The sequence below is a fragment of the Malaya genurostris genome, chromosome 1, assembly GCF_030247185.1.
Source record: "Malaya genurostris strain Urasoe2022 chromosome 1, Malgen_1.1, whole genome shotgun sequence".
Classification (NCBI taxonomy): Eukaryota; Metazoa; Arthropoda; class Insecta; order Diptera; family Culicidae; genus Malaya; species Malaya genurostris.
Window position 1 is genome coordinate 145,773,149 of NC_080570.1, and position 22,031 is coordinate 145,795,179.

The 22,031-nt window shown below is 39.3% G+C and overlaps 1 protein-coding gene across 3 annotated transcripts in view; it reads left to right on the forward strand.

The window, feature by feature from the left end:
• Nucleotides 1-22,031, forward strand: part of LOC131426084 (protein scalloped) — a 346,602-nt gene that overhangs the window by 303,196 nt on the left and 21,375 nt on the right. For 2 of the 3 annotated variants that reach the window (XM_058588518.1, XM_058588519.1), the window contains exons 4-5: nt 11,019-11,149; nt 11,274-11,588. In XM_058588518.1, coding sequence (XP_058444501.1) covers nt 11,019-11,149; nt 11,274-11,588 — 446 coding nt within the window. The remainder of the gene's footprint in view (nt 1-11,018; nt 11,150-11,273; nt 11,589-22,031) is intronic. The other variant, XM_058588520.1, reaches the window with a different exon arrangement.

Here is a 22,031-nt window from a genome sequence, read left to right on the forward strand (position 1 = left end):
AGTGTCTTGCTCCTCAATGAACACAGAGTAACATTAAAACGATTCTAACTTTGTTGAAATGTTGATTCCGAATCAGACAGTGATACTAATAACGATGAAGACATTTTTAAATTCTCTGTAAAACCAAAATTTATCTTATCAAAAGTCATTCATTTCAAAATTCATTATAATATCAACAATAAATTATCTTATTTCCACCCCTGATTTATTTTCTAACAAGTTATTGAATTTCACTTAACAGACGAACCATTCCAAAATTCGACAAATAGATAGTTTGTTTAGCATTAAAAAAATGTTAATAAATATTATGATAACTGCAATACAGTAAGCAAAAGAACAAGTTATGCTTATTACTTTTACTTCAATTGATAGCTCTCTTTGAGGCGGATTACAAGTTACGTTTTTTATACCTTATTATCTTGTTTTGAAACATTTATTTATTTATTAAACAACCTAATATTGTGTATTTCTAGCACTGAACCCGTAATCATTATCACAGCAAACATGAATACAAATGGAATTATTTTTCAAATCAAGTAATTGTGATACTTAATTCGGAAATGTTGGTAAAATTCTGGAATTAGCATTAAGATTAATTTGTTTAGTTCTGCGTGCACATTTCACACACATTTATATAAATAGAGATTTCCACAAAACAATGTGTTTTCTTCCGAGTTAATATTAGATTGCAGTTCTAAACCGTATTTACAGCTAATTTTTCGTGCAGTGTATATCGAGGAATATTCCATATATTTGGAGTTGTTTTTTTTTCAGTGTACTGCTTGGGAAAGCTGTCATATGTGCATTAAAAAATTTGTAATGTATTAATAACCTTTTTTGCCAAAAAATCAATTTAAAAAAGTACAGGTGTGTAATGTCAGAGACATAACTGGATGTCGTGAATACGAATAAAACTGACACTTTTACTTTATACTTCCGAATATAAATTAGTTGGTCGATAGTGCGAATTGTGCAAGTTTTGCCCTTTTACACTACTAGAAACGATACACCTAAGCTACAGTACAGATTAGTTACATTTGACACACAAATATTACGAATGCTTCTTCCGCTTGCGGTAACAAGCTTTATATTTCGCTTGGAGATTCTTCGATCGCACCATAATCAACACGATGACAACGACAGCCAAATTCGAAATGAATGGCTTCTGAGTCGGTGCTATGCATTTTATATAGCAAATCTGCAGAAAGTTTACTACAAACTACAACTGGTTGAAAAATGGGCCGTAAACAGTATAGTGAAGAAAATTTCGCATAATTCTTTGGGTATTCTAAATGGCACCTTAGAGAATTTTGATGTCGATTATTTCATTTCGGATTTCAATATTTTAGTAAAAGATACTATCAAAATGCTGTACGGGATTAATTTTTGGCATCCCAGAAAAGCTAAATTGTATAATTTTCTAAGATATTAAACACTGATTGGATATAAACGATTTTAAACACTGTTTTAGAACTGTGAAAATTGCAAAAAACTGATCAAATTATCTTAAATTTGCACTACACTGATAATTTTAATTTACGATTTATTAAGAAGCAATCTTTATAGTTCTTTAGGTAACATTTAGAGCCATTAGAAGGACTGATTTTGCATAATGTTCCACATTGTTGTCCGTTGTATTTTGCTCCAATGCAAACGACCACCAACAGGATGATGTAATCGATCTTCTTCGAAGGGAAACGGGCTCTGCGACCTGAGCGTTTGAGGTTTTGTACCTGACGACCGAAGTCCAAATGAAAGCATTGACAACTGCTCCACCTGACGATTGAAGTCTAAATGAAAGCATTGACGACTGCTCCCGACGATTGAAGTCCAAATGAAAACACGACCTAAGCGTTTGAGGTTTAACACCATTGCTCTCATTATTGACGACTACTCCACCTGACGACCGAAGTCCAAATGAAAGCATTGACGATTGCTCCACCTAACGACTGAAGTCCAAATAAGAGTTGCGACCTGAGCGTTTGAGGTTTTTAACCACGCAGAAGGTGCACTCTCCGAAGCTGCTGGTTGATTAAATCATTCCCACGACATCCGCTTTCATCCAACGCACAAGAAGAAATGATCGTTTTTCGACCACGGCTCCCCTTTTTTACGCAGTCAGTTTATGATATGTGCCTGACTACCTCAAAATCGTCGTCCTTGCGCGAAAAACCCAAGCGAGTGTAAAGAGTTTTCCGCGTTGTTTTCAAATTTTGAGAAAACTTAATTTTTGAGTTGTTTGTGGTTATCTCACACTGTTCAAAATATTATCCTAAATTCCTGATCATATTTTTGATGAAATAGTGAAGGAATTATGTTGCTGCTATTAATACAAGTTGAGATATTCACGATTAAGTTCTGCCCATTTTTCCATTTGGTTAATTTTGAAAAGGCACCCCATAGTAAAGTAAGTCGTATTCACGACAAAATACTCACATTTCCTTCGCATAATACACTCAGGCAAAACTATATGGAGACCGCCTTACGAAATCACACATAATGGAATTCCAATGAAATGCCTTTTTAAATTCATACGAAATTTTTAGGAACATTGTGCGAAATTTTTACGACAAACATTATTTCTCTCATACACTGTGTAATTCATAAGTTGTTCCTATGAAAACTACAATAGTGACATAGATGAGATGTATATCTCAAAGTCATAAACATTATAATAGAGGTATACTTTTGCATATTAATCTTTTGAAATGGCGATTTTGGTGATTTTTCATGTATCATAAAATTTGCCATATGATTTTCACTACTCATTTTGCCTGAGTGTACGATTGTGGGAGAGTTGTTCTATAATAATTGCCATTGGTTTATTTACTGTGAGAATAAAATAATGAAAAATCAGCCTGCCAAAAAACTATTAAATTGATGCATCGGTGCTCGAGAAAACAACGGAGATTTATCAAAAAACTCACTTAACTGCAGGTATGGCAACACTGACACTGACGCTTTCGTTTGGACGAAGAAGAAAAAAGAAACTACCATCGCACAATTTAAACCGTTTGATCAAAGTTGCCTTTGGAAAAGGCGTGACATGGCCGTGCTTCCGGATTGCTGCGATGAAAGTGAAAATCGATGGAAAGGAAAATACCGGAGAGCTAACAATATTAAAACTGGTCAGTTCACGACACGAAAAGCAAGAGAATTGAATCCTAACGATCGAGCGAGCGCGGGAGTTGTGGGGGTTGGTTGCAGAAATAATAAAATTTCTGAATAATAATCAGAGGAACCATCGTATAATCGTAGCGGATTTCGTTCACGGAGTTTGGGGAAAGTCCAGCTCCGAGAACGGCGGATGTACGTGTGTCTGCGTTCTTGTATTTACTGTGACAGCAGGAGGCGGAGAGTCGTTCGATGTTTCGTAACACAGTGAAACAAGCGGACAAGCGGGGTTTGAACTCTGTGCTTTCCATGGCAAACTCTTTTTCTTCTTCCGTTGTTCATCGAAAGTCATCTAATTGCTAAGATCAAACGTCCGTTCTTGGAAGAAAAAGCAAACGATTTTCCACTGTAAAACCCGACTCACAACGGAGATCCACTGTAGCCAGACTAGGACGCTTGTAAGCAGGGTATCCAATAACGTCAACAAGCCAAGGTCCGCTCTGTAGGGAACACTTTTCTCGTCGAAAGAAAGGATACGAACCACCAACGCAAGACCCTCCACTTACAAAACATATTGTTGTCGGTTTTCCGGGTCGGGCCGAGCCGGGCCAGGAAAAGTCAAGGGGGTTCGCAGCCGGGAAACTATGCCAAGAATGTGCAATTAGTGAGCTAGGCACACATATATTAATACAGACCGGGTCTGTCTTTCTCTCTCTCTCTGTCTCATCCTTTACGATCCAGAAAAAGGATGGTTGGTCCGACCGTCGGTCGGTTGGTCTCCGGCTCTCATTCGATTCCATTCAGAAAGCATTGTCATCGCCGTCAACACGGCCCCCGTAACGGTCCTTTCGGACAAGACGAAGATGCAATATATGTATATCTCCAGGCTTTCCAGCAATCGAGAAGCTACTTGGCACTACTTGTCTACCATCATGGAACGATAAAGTGCTCCCATCTGGTTCGCAAACCGAATCCAACCAAGCCACCCACCCCCCCATCTGCTTTCGATGCTGAGAGCAGCGTCCATTGAATCCGAACGGGATCCAACAGATAGATAGATATAGCACATATTATGGGTGATGTTTATAAGAGAGCACGTACATATATTTACGGAACTATAGTTGCTGCAGCCTTGCTTCCACCCTTTCTACGGAGTGCCCTTTGTTTAGAATCTGCTCCGTCTTAAGGAGGGGGGGGGGGGGGGGAGCAAAAAGAAGACAGGTAAAAAGTTGTGGGTGCACATTGTTTCTCGTAAGCGCTACTCGATTCACGATGAAAATAAGCCCGAATGCAGGCAATGGCAGGCAGAAGTCCAGATCCCCGCGCCAGATGCAGTAGTTCCATCTGTTGGAGTCGAGCGGAACCTTTTACAGTGACTCTTCACGACATCAGCTGGATTATTTGTTCGGAAAACTGTTTGACTCTTTCTTCCTCGGATTGCCTGCCCTGTTGTCTGGGGACGGACGCACGGACAATACTTTTCCGCAGTAGCCTGCACCCGGCAGTGAGCCAGCCAGAATTGGAATTCCATTCATCGGAACACCAGCAGCAGAAGGCCGTTTTCCGTCGCTAGTTCCAGTATAAATCTTCTTCGCTGACTTTGAAAATGCATGTTTTGTTCATTAAAATTTATGCCTTTTGCCTTTTGCAGGCTTCCTTGTGATGTCTGACACCTCTTGCTTGCAAAACGTTTGATACGAGAATAGAATATGCATCACCGCACCGCACCAGCACCGGTACCGGCACTGTGCCCCGGGTCACTGGCATGCGGTTTTCTCTTAGAACCACACACACACAATTGGCCTTTCGTTCTTTCGTCCCGGCCGGATCATAATTTCTTTGATTGTGAGAATTGGATGCGTTTTATTGCATAACATCACCATCCTTCCCCCAAGAGGCCTGCTCGATCCCAGCACCCTCACACCTGACCCAAGCGGGCCATAGCAACCGAGCTATTTCAATTAATATCGTACTCGATGCAATAAATAGCAAACATTCACCAATCCGAAAGCCTACTTTGTTCTACATCTTCTTCCGCTTCTTACGGTCCTTACTTGGTTCTGCGGGAAGAATTCATAAACCAGTTATGTTAGTAGGGTCAATCGAGCTTGACCGGGGCTTTCTGATTTTCGTACGTGAAGACATCCTAACGAATACCGTTTGATTTGTTAATTTATGAAAATATTATGTATTTCAAATTCCGTAAAATTTCACTACCAAGTCAATGGCGATCCTGGGTTCGTCAAAAGTGAAAAAAAAAAAGCTAGACTTCCCGTATTCGAAAATTATAAAACTTAAATGATGATCAAATTGATAAACTAAGGAGTGTATCGATAAGTAGTTAGTTGTTTGAATGTTCAAACAGTTATTACACTGAAATGGCTTAATTTTTTGCAGCGTGTTTTGCGGTGACATGTTTGTTTACATGTCAATAACAGCTGCGCAATCGATTGGTTTCGGTACGGCTTATCGTTTCAATGATGAGTCGAATTGATCCGGAAACGCGAAAGAAAATTCTGCACGCTTGGTGCTCAGAAAGTGGTGTCTCGTACAACGAAATTGCAAAACGGGTGAAAGTGCACCACACCAGTGTCAAAAATGCTATCGAGAAGTTCGGTAAGACCCTTTCCATGAAGGATTTGCCCCGATCCGGTAGGAAAACGGGTCCCAGCCAGTCCGGCCGGGACTTAAAAGCGATTGAGTACATCAGGAAAAACCCATCGGCGTCGACGCGGGATTTGGCCAAGCAGATCAACACCAGCATCGGGATGATTCAACGGATCAAAATTCGGAACTTCCTGAAAACGTACAAGAAACAATAGGTGTCGAAAAAGTCCCTGGTACAGCAACTTTAGGCCAAAACAAGAGCGCGAAAACTGTATAACCGGATTCTACAGAATAAAGACAGATGCATCCTGATCGACGACGAAACCTACGCCAAGGAAGAAATCGGTGTACCAGGACCTGGACGACACTGACACCACGGTGGCGATGGAAAAGTTTGGGCAGAAGGTGTTGGTCTGGCAAGCAATTTGTACCTGTAGTTTGCGGTCGTCGATTTTCTTCACGAAGGGCACAATTAACGCCAAGGTGTACGAGGAAGAATGTTTGAGGAAGAGAATGCTGCCACTGTACATAAAGCATAAGGCTTCTCCCCTTTTCTGGCTGGATTTGGCTTCAGCTCACTACGCCAACTCCGTTCTACAGTGGTTGACAAAAAATAATGGAAAAGGACATCAACCCACCGAACTGTCCGGATCTTCGGCCAATTGAAAGGTATTGGGCAATTGTCAAGCGGCACTTTCGGAAAGAAGGTACAGTGTCCCAAAACATGCAGGAGTTAAAAAAACTGGACAGCTGCCACCAGTAAAGTCACAAAAGTAACTGTGCAGAATTTAATGAAGAATGTCAAGTCCAGAGTGCGAGCGTTTCACAGAAACTCGGATTTTCTTCAATATAATCAGTGAAATGCATAAAAATGTAATTTTTCTACAATAAGGAGTGTATCGAAAATAAGCTATCCACAAATTTTGCATTCAAATTATGATAAAAAACGAAATTTTATTCGAACTAAAAATTGGTCCTTTATTATACGAGGTTAAACTTGAGCATAATGAAAACCGGATGAAATTTAAGTTATTCCTTCACGAAATTTCGAACTTTTGATCGAACGCTCTTGATCAAGTTCCGGACAAGTGTTGCATCGCATTTTTTGGATGCTTGAGCCCAACATTTTTTGAAATCCTACATGTTCCCAGCTGCCTTACCAGTCTTCTTGTAAACCCTCTTCACGATTGCCCAGTAACGTTCGATTGGTCGAAGCTGATGGCAATTTGGTGGATTGATATTTTTCTCAACGAAATTTATACCCTTTTCCACAAGCCAATTGAGAGTGATTTTGGCATAGTGAGCCGACGCCAAATCCAGCCAAAACAGTGGAAGCAATCTCTTCTGGAAACACTCAGATCGATAGATTTCTGCATTTATAGTTCCGGTAGTGTAAAAAATGGTTGACTTTAAACCACAGGAACATATTGCTTGCCATACCAGTACCTTTCGACCGAATTTCTCCACTTGAATCGACCTGTCCGCATCGCTCACGTGCTCCCCAACGACGACAGCAAAGTATTGTGGACCTGGAAGGGTTTTTGAGTCCTCCTTTACATAAGTCTCATCGTCCATCAAAACACATGCATCCGGACACTGCAAAAGACGCGAATACAATTTCCGGACCCTTGTTGCTGCTTGCTTCTTCTGTTTTACACTTTGTTCCGAGTTTTTCTGCTTCTTGTAGGTCTCCAGGTGATTTCGTCTCTTGATACGCTGGACCATTCCGACACTTCCTGCTGTTTTTGCAAAATCACGTATTGACATTGATTTATTCTTCATGATTAGAGATACCACTTTCGCTTCCAGTTTCGGGTTGGAAGAACCGGGTTTTCTGTCTCTTTCTGGTAGTTCATCTAAAGAATAGTGTTCCCCAAATTTATTAATGATGGTTTCAACACTGGCATGATGAATTCCAAACCGCTTCGCCACTTTCCGCAAAGTAATACCCTTCTCAGTTAGCCATGTGTCTAGAACCTTAATTTTCACTTCCTTTTCAATACGCCACATTTTGAAAACGCCGAATTTCAACCGCACAAACAAGTAAACAAACGAAAGCTGACACCCAAACGCATAGCATGCTGTGATCTGAGCATAGAAAACCATCACAAATACATGCGTACAACACAAATGTATGTGGATAGCTTATTTTCGATACACTCCTTATTTTTCATCATCTTTTCATCTTATCAGAAATTTTTAAAAGCTTAGGGAACTACGCTACACTAATTGCAAGAAAAAGTGAACATAGAAAAATCTTCATTAAAAGAAAGGGGCTATTTGTAGTGTTTACCGTCGTTGATATTCTCTTTTATGTAAGTTTGGAATCAATACAAAATCAGGATAATGCTTTTACTTCGAGAACAAACGGCCACCGGCCATAGTTCAATTTTTAATTCACGCAATCGAAAATCTGTAAGATCTGTATTTCTGGTCGAAAATCTGTAATCTGCCTATACAGAATCTTGGTCATAAAATTGTCTGAAAAATCTTTAAAATACAGATTAATCTGCATATGTGACAACCCTGTATGTAACAGATCGGCTGAAAAGTTCGTATCGTTTCTATGAGAGGGCGCCACTAGAATTAAATCCATACCATTTTCAGTTAGTACCAACCTTCAAAAGATACGTGTATAAATTTGACAGCTGTCTGATTATTAGTTTGTGAGATATTGCCTTTTGAGTGAAGCAACTTTTGTTATTGTAAAAAAAATGGAAAAAAAGGAATTTCGTGTGTTGATGAAACACTACTTTTTGATGAAAAAAAGTGCCGCCGATACCAAAAAATGGCTTGATGAGTGTTATCCAGACTCTGCATCGGGCGAAGCAACAATTCGTAAGTGGTTTGCAAAATTTCGTACTGGTCATATGAGCACCGAAGATGATGAACGCAGTGGACGTCCAAAAGAGGCTGTTACCGATGAAAACGTGAAAAAAAATCCACAAAATGATTTTCAATGACCGTAAAGTGAAGTTGATCGAGGTAGCTGACACCCTAAAGATATCAAAGGAACGTGTTGGACATATTATTCACGAATATTTGGATATGAGAAAGCTTTGTGCAAAATGGGTGCCGCGTGAGCTCACAATCGATCAAAAACAACAACGAATTGATGATTCTGAGCAGTGTTTGGAGCTGTTATATCGAAATAAAACCGATTTTTTTCGTCGATATATAACAATGGACGAAACATGGCTCCATCACTTCACTCCGGAGTCCAATCGACAGTCAGCTGAGTGGACTGCACGCGATGAACCGAACCCAAAGCGTGGAAAGACTCAACAATCGGCCGGTAAGGTTATGGCGTCTGTATTTTGGGATTCGCATGGTATAATTTTCATCGACTACCTTGAAACGGGAAAAACCATCAACAGTGACTATTATATAGCGTTATTAGAGCGTTTGAATGACGAAATTTAAAAAAAACGGCCTCATTTGAAGAAGAAAAAAGTTTTGTTTCATCAAGACAATGCACCGTGTCACAAGTCGATGAAAACCATGCTGAAATTGAACGAATTGGGCTTCGAATTGCTCCCTCATCCACCGTATTCTCCAGATTTGGCCCCCAGTGACTTTTTCCTGTTCTCAGACCTCAAGAGAATGCTCGCTGGTAAAAAATTTAGAAGCAATGAAGAGGTAATCGCTGAAACTGAGGCCTATTTTGAGGCAAAGGACAAATCGTACTACAAAAATGGTATCGAAAAGTTGGAAGATCGCTATAATCGCTGTATCGCCTCTGATGGCAATTATGTTGAATAATAAAAACGTATTTTGGCAAAAAAATGTGTGTTTCTATTAAACGATACGAACTTTTCAGCCGAACTGTTATTGATCTATTGTTTGTGCCTACGAGTAATAGTAGTAGACGACTTCCTTCATGCGTTTTTCAGAACCGATGTACATAAAGTACATATACAGCACAGCAAGAAAAACAAACAAACTAATCTTGTTTCGTAGCAACTTCGATGTTGCGTTGCCAGATAATTCCGTTTTGAACATTTTCAAACTATCGTGTCAAAACAGAAGAATGGACTAGGTCAACTAGTTCATTTGGTGAACCAAGAAAAAGTGATCCTTTTATATGCGACATAGGGGTATCATTATTTGTATTTGGTCTAACCTAGACGACATTTCCCTATTAAAAAGCTTAATTTGTATGCAAACACGGCTTACAACACTTCCTTCTCGCTCTTTTTCAAAACAATTACTGATATCGGGTGCATTTGAATACTATGTAGCTTGCTATGATCAAATCCCCGTTCACTTCGGTAACTTAACAATTAAAACTAATTTTAGATTATATTGGAACTGTTTTCTGTGGAGCTCTCAATCAACACGACGACGGCGTCTGATCTAGGTAGCCGTGTCTTTTGTTGGAACTGAAACGAAATAAGGAAGAAAAAAAAACTCAAGCAATCCTGCTCGAGACTGTTACTTCAAAGTAGTATTTGTATCTGCAGCAGTAACAACAGTAACAAAAAAAAAAATAAACAACTATGACAAATGCAGACACAAAACGAACGGAGCGATAATTAAAATTAGAATAAATACTTAATCTCGTTACATCCGCTCCCGATTTGCCACTCCACTCTACCGATCGGTGAAACGGGATGGTGCCCTGCCACCAAGACTGCCTACAACAGAGCCCCGACGAAAAGGATGATGGCCATAAATCTTGAGGGTAAAAAAGGACTCTCGAGTGCCTGCCGCCTGGCGGTAGATAAACGCGAACGAGACGCAAATTACCGAGAGCTATTTGTGCCTTGCCGCTTTCTTCGTTCCATAAGGATTCGAATGTTTTTTTTTTGCTTTCTTCCGTCTTCCGGCTGAACTAAGGTAGGTGAGCCGAAGACGAGAGGCCCTGGAAGACGTTAATGATAAAAATAACAATAAACGGTAGGTGCCTGGCGGCGGGTGGTGGGCAGGCTCGAAACGGTCCGGGTGCCTCATCCGGACGAAGAAGAAAGAATTTTTCTCATCTTTTGTCACGCTATCGTTCATTTTGGATTGGAAGAAATTAATTAGTGCGAGAAGAAGAAGTGTCCCTGGGCGCGGGAACAGAAAAAAAACGGGGACTAAAAAATTGTGACTTTCCTAATTGCATGCACAACGGCGGGATTGGCGGCAGTCATGGAATGTTATTTTGCATACCAGGATAACTGAATTAAATAGAAACTACGAACAAGATAATTCGTTTCTTCAGGGTGTGACGTCACCAAATGTCTATCTCGCACCGTTGCAGTCATTCTAATTGATATGTTGTTATGTTTTTTTTCTTTCCCCCTCTCCCCCAGGACGTAACGAACTGATAGCCCGCTACATCAAACTGCGAACCGGCAAGACGCGAACGCGGAAACAGGTCAGCTCTCACATACAGGTTTTAGCGAGACGAAAACTGCGCGAATTCCAGGCCAAGATGAAAGTGGTAAGTATTGTCAAGTCATTTTTTTGCACACAGCTTTTTGGAGGTCCAACCCTGGAAATCACCTGATTCCCTTTCTCCCAACTATCTGATAAATAACCGAACACCTCCCCCGCTCGCCCCGTAGGACCACACAATGATGGGCCCGAAGGAGAGACTGTACCCGGGGTCCATGGCCGGTATGACCAGCGCACAGATCGTCACGGTAGCAGCAGCAAAAGGGCTCAGCTTAACGAATCCTTCGTGCCTTCCGTATCATCCACATCCCCATCATCATCACCCTTCTCATCATCCTCATCCGCATCATCATCATCCACATCACCATCACCACCCTTCTCATCATCTTTCGACACATCAATTGCCCCCTCCTCCTCCTCCTCCTCTACCACCACCTCCGCCCACAACACAACTAGCGGCGGCGGCATCGTCGGTGCAGTCTAGTGTAAGAACTGATTTTCGGATTACCCACTTCATGTACTGACTGTCTGCTGACTCACGTGCTTTGTTGTTGTTGTTTTGTCACGTGTTTAACTGCTGTCGCTGGACAATCAATCGTGTCACACGACTATAGTTGCTGCTGCTGCTGCTACTGCTACTGCTACTACTGTCACTATCAAACGCATACTCATCCAAGCATCGGTGTCGTCATGCTACGCGCTACTAATGCCTTTGAGATCTGTAGCATTCGTACGTGTCTCTTACTAACTAACCATGCGTTCGTCATGTCACTCGCTTTTCAGTCACATAACATTTGGCAGAGCTTACTATGATAGCTGAGTGGAAAACGAAATCTACTTCTGATAGTTCTATGATTGAAAAGATGATAGGTCTCTGGTGTCAAATTAGCTCTTGTCACTTGTTGACAGGTTGATGAGATTATGTAGATACGCAACTCGTTTACAGCCGCAAACATGCGTGTCACATGCAACTAAAATTAGCGACAATAAACGACATGCGGCTCTATTTAGCAACTTTTTTCCGTGTCATAAACCGATTTCGTATTGAGCGATGCGATCTACCGTCCAAAAATCTGGCAACCAATTGGGGGGACCAATACTAAACAACTTTGAAAATCCCTTCTGCTGCAGAAATGCCTGGTTCACAGATGAATCTTCACACTTAAAACCGAGCCTCGTGCTCGCAACACGAAATTTTACTCAATAATAAAACAGTATCCTTTCTATTCCCGATTACTGATGACTCGACAATTCATGACTCAATTCCGATCGCTTTTTCGGAGCAAATTGCCAAATTGTTACTGATAAGCTTGGTAATAATTGACAGTTACTAAACTTGCCGAACGCCGAGATTCTCAGTAATTATACATTTTGCCGAGTAATTGGCTGTTCAAATCTCGATAATAGTTTTGTCGAGATTCAGCAATAAAATTTAAGTGTGTTTCACAGATTCTGAACATACAGCAGATTTTGAAAATGACACAGATTTTCGCCAATTTCCGAATGCGATCACAAACTGGCAATACGCTTCTAAGGCTGTGAACCATTTCGCGGTTAATTTTAACTTTTGGTTGAAATCTGACACTTGAGCGGTTATTTTGTGTCGAGTAGTTATGTTAAAGACTGTCCCAGAAAGTATGGACGCACTTTGATTTCGCTGTAAATAATTCACAAGTGTTAGATATACAAAATTTATGCGATATACTGATAATATTAGACTACAACAACAGAATATTATTCTCAACATTTGCTACTTAGCCATTGTAAACTAGCTGGCTCACCTTCTTGCGAACGTTCCTCAAACTTCTTGGCGACAAGTTTTGACACTTTTTTCCAATCTTTTTCGAACTGTTGAATGGTTTTGGCTGCCGAGACATGTTTCCTAAAATGTGTCTTCGTTAATGCCCAAAATTCCTCAATTGATCGAAGTTGTGGGCAATTTGGTGGATTCATGTCTTTTGGGACGAAAGTGACATTTTTGGTAGTATACCATTCTACCGTTGATTTCGAGTAGTGGCAAGAAGCAAGATCTTGCCAGAAGACAACAGGATCCTTGTGTCTTCGAATCATGGGTAGAAGTCGGTTTTGTAAACATTCCTTGATGTATATTTTACTGTTCATTGAAGCAGTGGTGATGAAGAGTCTCGAAATCTTACCGCAGCTACAAATTGCTTGCCAGACCATAGCTGTTTTACCAAATTTTTCGACTTTAATTGATGTCTCGGACTGGTTTAACACTTGCCCTTCTCGCACCGTATAATATTATGGTCCCGGCAAGGATTTGTAATCGAGTTTCACGTAGGTTTCGTCGTCCATGATTATGCAGTTCAAATTTCCAGCAAGAATCGTATTGTACAGCTTTCGAACCCTCGTCGTGATCGATGCTTCTTGTTTCGGACTACGTTTTGGTTGTTTTTGTGCTTCTCATAGGTTCGAAGATTCAAACGTTCTTTAGCACGAAGAACATTTGACTTCGAAGTGCCCACTTTTTTGGCCACATCCCGAACTGAAACCTCCTTTTTTTGTAAATAACTATTTATTGGAATATGAGTTAAAATTAAATTATTAAGATTTAAATTGGGTGTTCAGCCACAAGTGGTGACTTTTCAGCCCTATTATATATATGATTTGGTTATTACCATGAGGACATTATTTGCTTCCGCAATTCTGAGATTTTTGTGTAGGGAAAATTCTAAACCTACTTGTATTGTGTAATGGGGAAAAGGAACTTATATACTAACTTACTAACTAATACAGAGAGCGAATCGATTCTATTGAAGATTGCATCGATTTTTGTCGGAATTTGCTTATAATATTATGTGACATTACATCTAATGGTTCTATATTTGTGAGTCTGTGTAATTCATTTGTACTGAACCAGGGAGGACGCTTCAAAATCATTTTCAGAATTTTATTCTGAATCCTTTGAAGTGTTTTCTTCCTTGTGGAACTGAAACCTCCTTCTTTTGCTCGAACGCCTTCAGTATACGTTCATCCAACTGAGGGTTAGCAGGACCTTTTTTCGACCCGTTTTCGGTTTATCCTCAAAGGTGTTAGCCTCACCGAACTTCCTGATTGCATTTCGCACGGCTTTTTCACTTACTCCTTCCTTTTTGGATATCTTTCTCAGTGACAGTCCGCGTTCTGTGCACCATTTGTACACAATTTTTCGACGTTGTTCTGCTGAAAGTCCACGGATTTCGAAACAAACTAATGAAAACGAATAAACAACTGCACAAGTGGTTAGAGAAGAGTGTAAACAACAGGACGCAGCCATAAAAATTGACAGATTCTGAACCATTGCGAAATGTCAGCGGTTTTTGGTTGCGTCCATACTTTCTGGGACAGTCTGTAGAGTAGCAGATGTAAAAAGAAATATTACAAATCACCAATATTGCGAAGATTGTCTATCCGAAATTACCAACGTGTGTGTTCAACCTATCACAAGCGGTTTACGGGGAAAAGTTGTTTTCATGTATTTCGTAGATACATGCAAATAACTTTAGTCCAGGACTCAGGTAGGTGTTGACTCAATCGAATTCCGATGACCCATTGCGTGTAAAGAGCGAATCACCGCGTTCCGAAATAGTCGTTCCTTTGACCAGCCCCGCCTAAATGAAATGTTTGCATCAAATGGATTCAAACATTACACGAAGACTTTCGATCCTTTGCAATGGACAAGCAACCGACTCTTATTAAGTTTATGTTCTTCAGGTTTTGTACCAATACTAGAGTTTACATTCAATGTTTTGTTTCTTACTGACCCGATTCCTTCCAAACCTTCATTCTTCTGAACCAGCCAATTACACTCTTGGAACATAGTATGATATTGCACACTTCTGAATATTCTTATGTCTCAATTTTACTTTATGCGTCATACTGTATAAGGATAATATGCAAAATGCTAATTTATGAACTGCAAGGAATTCTGCAGACGGTTTTCATGAAAACAAGTTGACATCAAAGGTTTGAATACACTTCAGCAATAGAACTTTAAGGCGAAATACTTTACCTATTTGAAGGATTTTCAATAATTTCCGCGTTATAAATGAATCATTTCATACAAACCGATTCGCAACCCTCTCATTCTGCTACTAACGCAGAAGGCGACAACACCCAGTTGCATTCTACACTACATACCCGAAAACACCACATATTAGCTTTGAAATAGAATGTTGAGCCATGTTTTGATCCGACGTTTACTTGTGTGAGTCCCGACGCCATACTAAATTTCGTGAGCAAATTACAAACACAGCCAAAACCGCCATATCTCGTCACCAGTTTTAATTCTACATCGTGACGCACACCGATTCAGTGTACACGTATGTTGCTCAATCTTACGCTGAGGAAAAACATTTAAGAATTCTCGGTTAATTTTTCAAAAGGGCGTATAAGCAAGAGACAGTTTCTCTTCGTTTACTTTCTCTTCTATTAATTACCAAGCGGTTTCCACGTTTATCACTCAACTCTTTGCATGAAATGATACCCGAAACTTTCGACTTTCAAACAGAATAGTGATATCAAAGAAAATCTCTTTAATCACACCACAATAATCGAAAGAGAGAGTGATTAAAGAGAAACTGTCACTTGCTTGCACGCCCTATTGAAAAATCTACCGAGAATTTCATAATCATACACTGCGAAAAAAGCACTTACTGTTTCGTACCCTATGAACTTATGAACCAACAAAAAACAAGTTATATTGAATGTTACAGATTTTCATGAACAGTTTTATGATTTTTTCAACTGTTCTCTAGTCATTGTATTATTGCATTGTCCAATCCACGTGTAAATGTGTTGGTGTGGATATTTTTAGCGGTTGTGTGGCGAATGCTAGTGTGAGTATGTGGCAAATACCCAGTGAATTTTGTCGAGCAGCACCACGTGATGGAACTGTCTACTACTTGGTTCATACTTTCATAGCTTACGAAGCTCTATATGCTTTTTCCTCAGTGTATGATTATGAGTCAAAAATGTTTTTACCTAAGTGTAAGATTGAACCACCAACCAGAGATGCCATTTATATAGATTTTTCTGTATTATGCAGATTTTTACATGCATATACAGATTTCATACAGGATACAGATTCTGTACAGGTTTTTTAAACTCAATACAGATTCATACAGATTTTTCAAAAAAAAAAGGAAATAATAAAATAATTTTGTTCGTCTGAGCTCTCTTTGGTAGTAGTGACGAAATGAGAGTTTTGTAATCAATCGACGAATCACAAATTGATCTAAAAATCTTTAAATGGTGTTGATAGTTTAAGTTGAGCGCTGAGATCCTACATCAACACACCAAGCCAACATTTTGAAAGTATATGAAATTGAAATTATGTTTTGTTGATTCCGATTGGTGAAGAAAATTTGAAAGCATTTAATGTCGTCGCTGTTTCTCATTATAAAACCATAAATGTTTGGAATAACATTACCTCAACAAATTTTTATTATAAATATTTCGATTCTATAGTGGATACAGATAATTACAGATTTTTCATTTTGGGTAATACGGATTTTCTATGAAAATATCTGGCATCTCTGCCCCCAACAAACTTTGACTTCGGCTCGCAAACATTCTTATTTCGTGTATGAATAGACCGATGAGCACTTTGCATCGGTGTGCGTAACAGAGACGTCGAATTGCTCAATATATGCCTTGAATAATTGGCACGATAGGCTCTACGAAATCTCGGATGAAAATTTCTGAGCATTTGCGACATACTCACACTACACTGATATAAATCGACACGTTGGAGTGCACGGTTAAATGAAAGTGCTCGTAAATGAGTACTATACTACCCATATCGGACAAAACTGGAAATATTCGTTTAATGGATAAAAGACTTTTATTTAGAAGATATTTTATTCCGGCCTATTTGCGTCCAAGCTTTACGTGGCCGATTTAGATAAAAGACTTTTATTCAAAAGAGGGTAATTTTATACTCAGATTTCAGTAGAAGAAAATGGGTAAAAAGGTACTCAGAAACGCAGGAATAAAATGGAAAACGCAATAATTTGGAATATCTACAACCAGTGGGTTATTTTAAATCATTTATTAGTGTCAAATTTACGAAACCTGCTCGTTACACTGATTTTTTCTGCGTTTTCGCTTTCAATGACCAAAGAACGCAAATTTACAAAAACAACGGTCGAACGATTACTGTAAGAGTAGATTTTGTAGGCAAGCACGTCCAGGAAATCTGTATTTTTTGTTAAATTAAATTTGATTTTATCATTATACGAAGACACCTTCTTATGTAATCTGCAAAAATGATCAATTTTTCGAATAAGGTTGGATTCGTTCTTTATTTTCAGTTATATCGGTTTACCATCCGAAACTTCTTTGAAAGCATGCTGATTGTGCATGAGACCTTTGGCGAATAATTTTGCTTAAGTCAACTTTCTGATTGAAGCTGGATTGAAGCTCATCCATTTTTTCAAACGTAACCTTCACTATTCAACTATTAACAAATTGCAAACACCGTGACATTCGCACAACGCTTCTAAAGCATTTAAAGCCGAGTTGAATTTTAACCATTTTATTTGCCGAACAGTAATACTGAGATGAATATTCTTTTACCCATTTACCCAACTGGAAAAGTACTCATTTTGTGACAGCTAGAACTGTTTTAAAATCTGGGTATTTTTGCTACTCATCATTGGGTAGTTTCATTTATCCGTGTACATTTGTTGAGAGCTCAAAAATGGGTATTTGTGGTACTCAAAAATTGGTATTTTACTTTAACCGTGTAGTGTGAGTACCCCACTTGTGAGAAATTTAGGCAGCCGGCAGAAGTCTGGCAAGATTGTGGATGCTGTCAGAATTTTGCAGACAGAATTGCGTCATTCTCTCGCCCGGAAGTGTCTAGCGAATTCGCTCTTACTTTTGTTTTTTTTGGCGTGAGAACGTTTCACTTTACTATGCGGCGCATTTTCAAAATTTACCCTCTAGGAGAATGATAAGTTTTTAATCGTGAATATCTCTTGTTGTACTGAATGTAACAACATAAATTTTTTCCATACCATCGGAAATATGATCATCAATTTATGGTGTAATTAATAACAAACAAAATTAACAAATAACTGGAAAATAAAATTTACCTAAATTTTTGGTAAAAACGTGTATCAAAGAGGAAAACTCTGTTTGCATTTCTCGTACTCGCGTCGACGGTTTTGAGTTAGTAAGCGACATTTAATGTCTGCTATGCCTACTGGGTAGGTAAAAATTGATGACACTTGATATATTTAGCCCTTCACAGTTGACTGAGCCGGAAGTAAAGCAAGTGCATCTTAAACACCTCATTTCGGTGGGTCCAGGTGCAAAGCTCAGTTCCAGAGTTTATTTTCAAATGAAGGTGGGAAATGACTTCACTTTTGGGAAGCAATGATGTGTTTTAATTAATCGGTTCTTTTCAGAGCCTCCACCATTCTTCATGAAGTATTACTACGATATTTCTTTCCTTTTGGCTATTGGCGTTAGAGAAAAAAACATGGTGTATCTTGGTTTGAAAGCGTTTTGATGAGGTGTCATATTTTATTGTTGATTACATCTGCATTACATTAAAGGAATTTATTCGTATTCACGTTAACCCGGTTATGTCTCTGACATTACCCGACCATCTTTTTTTCTATTAGACTTCATTTGTCAATCCATACGTGTACATACGAAAATAGAACCGAGTGTCTAGTCGAGGTAAATGAGATTTAAATATAAATATTTCGAAAGACGAAAAATTATATATCATGTTAGGTAGTGAGAAAGCTATGTTATTGCCCCTCATATAAACTTCCTATGGAAAAATAAAACTAAAGGTGCTTAAAACGTAGAACAGATTCAAAACAGTTCCGACAGTCTTGTGTGGCAAGAATCCGGCAAGAATTGTTGCCAGACTCTTGCCGGAATTCTGGCAGAACGCCGACAAAAATTTCAAGTGGGAGTGGGATACGTTGCAGACACCCAGAGAATTTTGTCGAGCCAAGTCGGGCCGATTATTGAAGTATTGTATGAAGCTAGAAATTATACAATTAAGTATTTGAATTAAGAAAAACATAAACATATTTTCAACTACTCTTTTAATCTGCAATTTAAATCATCGAAAAATACAGGAATGTTTAGTAATAATTGAAGGGGAGTTAGAAAAAAAGGAACTGTCATTTGCACTTCGATGTCATTTGCGCCTTGATAGTACCTATCTTGAATGCCTCTGTTAAATTCCATTCAACGAATTAAATTTCAAATTCCATCAAAAGCGAAACCGTGTTATCATTAAGACCTGAACTCCAACTCCACTAGTTTCACTGGACTGCTAATCCATTAATCGATAAATGACCGGAAAACCGCAAAAGCCCGATCTCAAGTGACAGGAAATGTGTTGAACCGACCGACCGCCCACCGGGATTCTACGGTGCGATAGCGGCCAAAAATGATCGGTTTTCCCCATTGCTGTGTGTCACCGACGACTTCTATTTGGCTATGTCTTGTGGTTCACTGGGACCATCCCGATTGGTCTGATGGTGTCTGAAACTGACTGTGTTCGGACGGAGCTTTTATGGCAGCGTTTTATTGATATGAGCATTTCGATTAGCATAATTTTACTGCTTGACCAAATGGGCGCGAGACCGAAATTCAAATCTCACGAAAGTCGAGAAATCGCTTGACCCAATTTGTGAAGGTGATGGGAGATCCTGTATGGGAAGGCGTTTGTCGCAGTTTCAAATTTTCAACCAAAACTTGGATGACTACCACCACACGGTGCCAAATTCAAGTGCTTCTGCCTTCATGAGGCCATCTCTTATCAATAGAAAACATTTTTTTTTCTCCTTATCTTCTATGGAGCTGTCACACTTAGCTGACGTAAGAAGATATAATTGTTCATTTACTGTGTGCAAATAAGTACCCAAGTTTATGAGGTATCTAGGCGGACAGCTGGTGTTTTTGAGATTACGGTGATTGTTCTAAAATAAATAAACTTTTATTTCAGCTCGCATTTCAAACCGATGCGTTGCTATTAGGTCGTATATCGATTGCATCCAAGTAGGCTAGAACCGTAATTACCCAGTCGCCATTTTGGCTATAGCAAAAAAGAACCGGTTGCTAATTCTGAGATGACAGTTCGTCGGCGACTCAATGAATTTTTAATTTAGTTGATCGAACCAACGAACGCTGATTCATCAATTTCACACTTGTCATATACTCCATAACGCTCCAAGTAACCGACTATCGAACGGATATTACTGACTAATCGAGCAAACAAACCACGAATCAAGAAAAGGAATTGAGATAGCCGCAATAAAAAAAAACCTGTTCGCCGAGAAACTTGTTTTCAATATTAAATATTCGTGTCAGAGAAGAGAACATATGCGACTGAATCACCAATACCATCGCCATCACCACCATTCTCATTGTCAATCAGCTTCTTGGGATCGTAATAAACGCAAGCCTCTCATACTCAGACTTATCGCCTCACTTCACAACCGCAATCCAAGCCACAAACAAACAGAATCGAACGGGAACGGTTTCGAATTAATCATAATTACCTACACCAATTCGAAAGGAATCGGTGCTAATAGTTTTGCTTCGTTGTCATTATGCCATCTCATAATTCTAGCGCACTGATGCTACAGCTACCGCTGATGCTGATTGTGTAGGTGTGTGCGTGTGTGTCTGCGAATATGCGTGTGTGTGTGTGTGTGTAGAAATCGCTAATGTACACCAACTAAACCCCCGACTTCATTCATATTTATTAAGGATCCCTTTTAACTGTAAAGAAACTACGATGTTTTTTGCTGTGACTGAAGGGTATTTAACTCTTCATTATGGGGCCAATGTTGTGGAAACAAAAAAAAAACGCGATGGAAACACGATACCAAACTAACAGCCTTGAAATTAAATAGAAGTGCCGTTTGCGTGTTACTGCAAATTACTTCAATTATTACTGAATGTATTAATTTAATGTTGCAACTAGGACTATTTCATTAGATCGAATCGAAACCAATGCAATTTGCTAATTTTTCTATGGGGAATTTTTCCCTTCGAATCAGGCGGTTGCTTTGATTTGAAAAGTTTCAAACTTGTATCAGGGTTTCACGATTTCCAGTGAATTATGTCGTATCGCATTGGCCCGATCGTCGCCTTTTCCTATTTTGATGCGAGTTGCAAAATTCTCTGGGGAGTATGAGACCGATATCTGCCAGAAATGTTTGCCGGCATTCTACATCAAATTTCGGCGCGTGACTGGTGACAAGGCAACAACCGCTTTCGGCGTAGAAATTCGTCAATTGTTATTTAACAGTTCTGTTCCAGTCGGTTTCTTGGCACACAAGAACGATAGAAACGTGCTGATCGGCTTGACATTTTAACATGAATACGGCTTACTTTACTATGGGGCGCCTTTTGAAAATTCGCCCTGAGGCTGAATGGATAGAACTTCATCGTCAATATCTCGAGTTGTAATAAGCGTAACAACAGAATTTCTTCTCCAAGCTATCAGCAGTATGATCAGCAATTTATGATTCGATTTTCAACAGTGTGAAATAACCATAAACAACAGAAAAACTTCAATCGGTGTTGAACAGTCGTTCGCACCGCACGCTCCTGGAAATTTTTTCTGGCTACCTAGAGTTTCATTGATTCAAGGCTTCAGTCTTTTTCAAGGCTACCTGAATCACTAACAGTCTTTTTAAAGACTAACAATTAGTCAGCCTGTTATCTGGAAGACTCATGATATATTCCATCCACCGGCCGGTGCCGATCGCCAGCTGAAGGTTGGATCTGCCAAAGTCGACCACTGCGACCCCAATACAACATTATCCAATCATACTATCCTAGTTTTAAGTTAGTCGTTAATAAAATTAGAAAAAGTCCTTGGCACCTTAGAGCTTAAGCAGTGTGTCTTAAAAATAATTATATTATTGAATAAAAAAAAAATA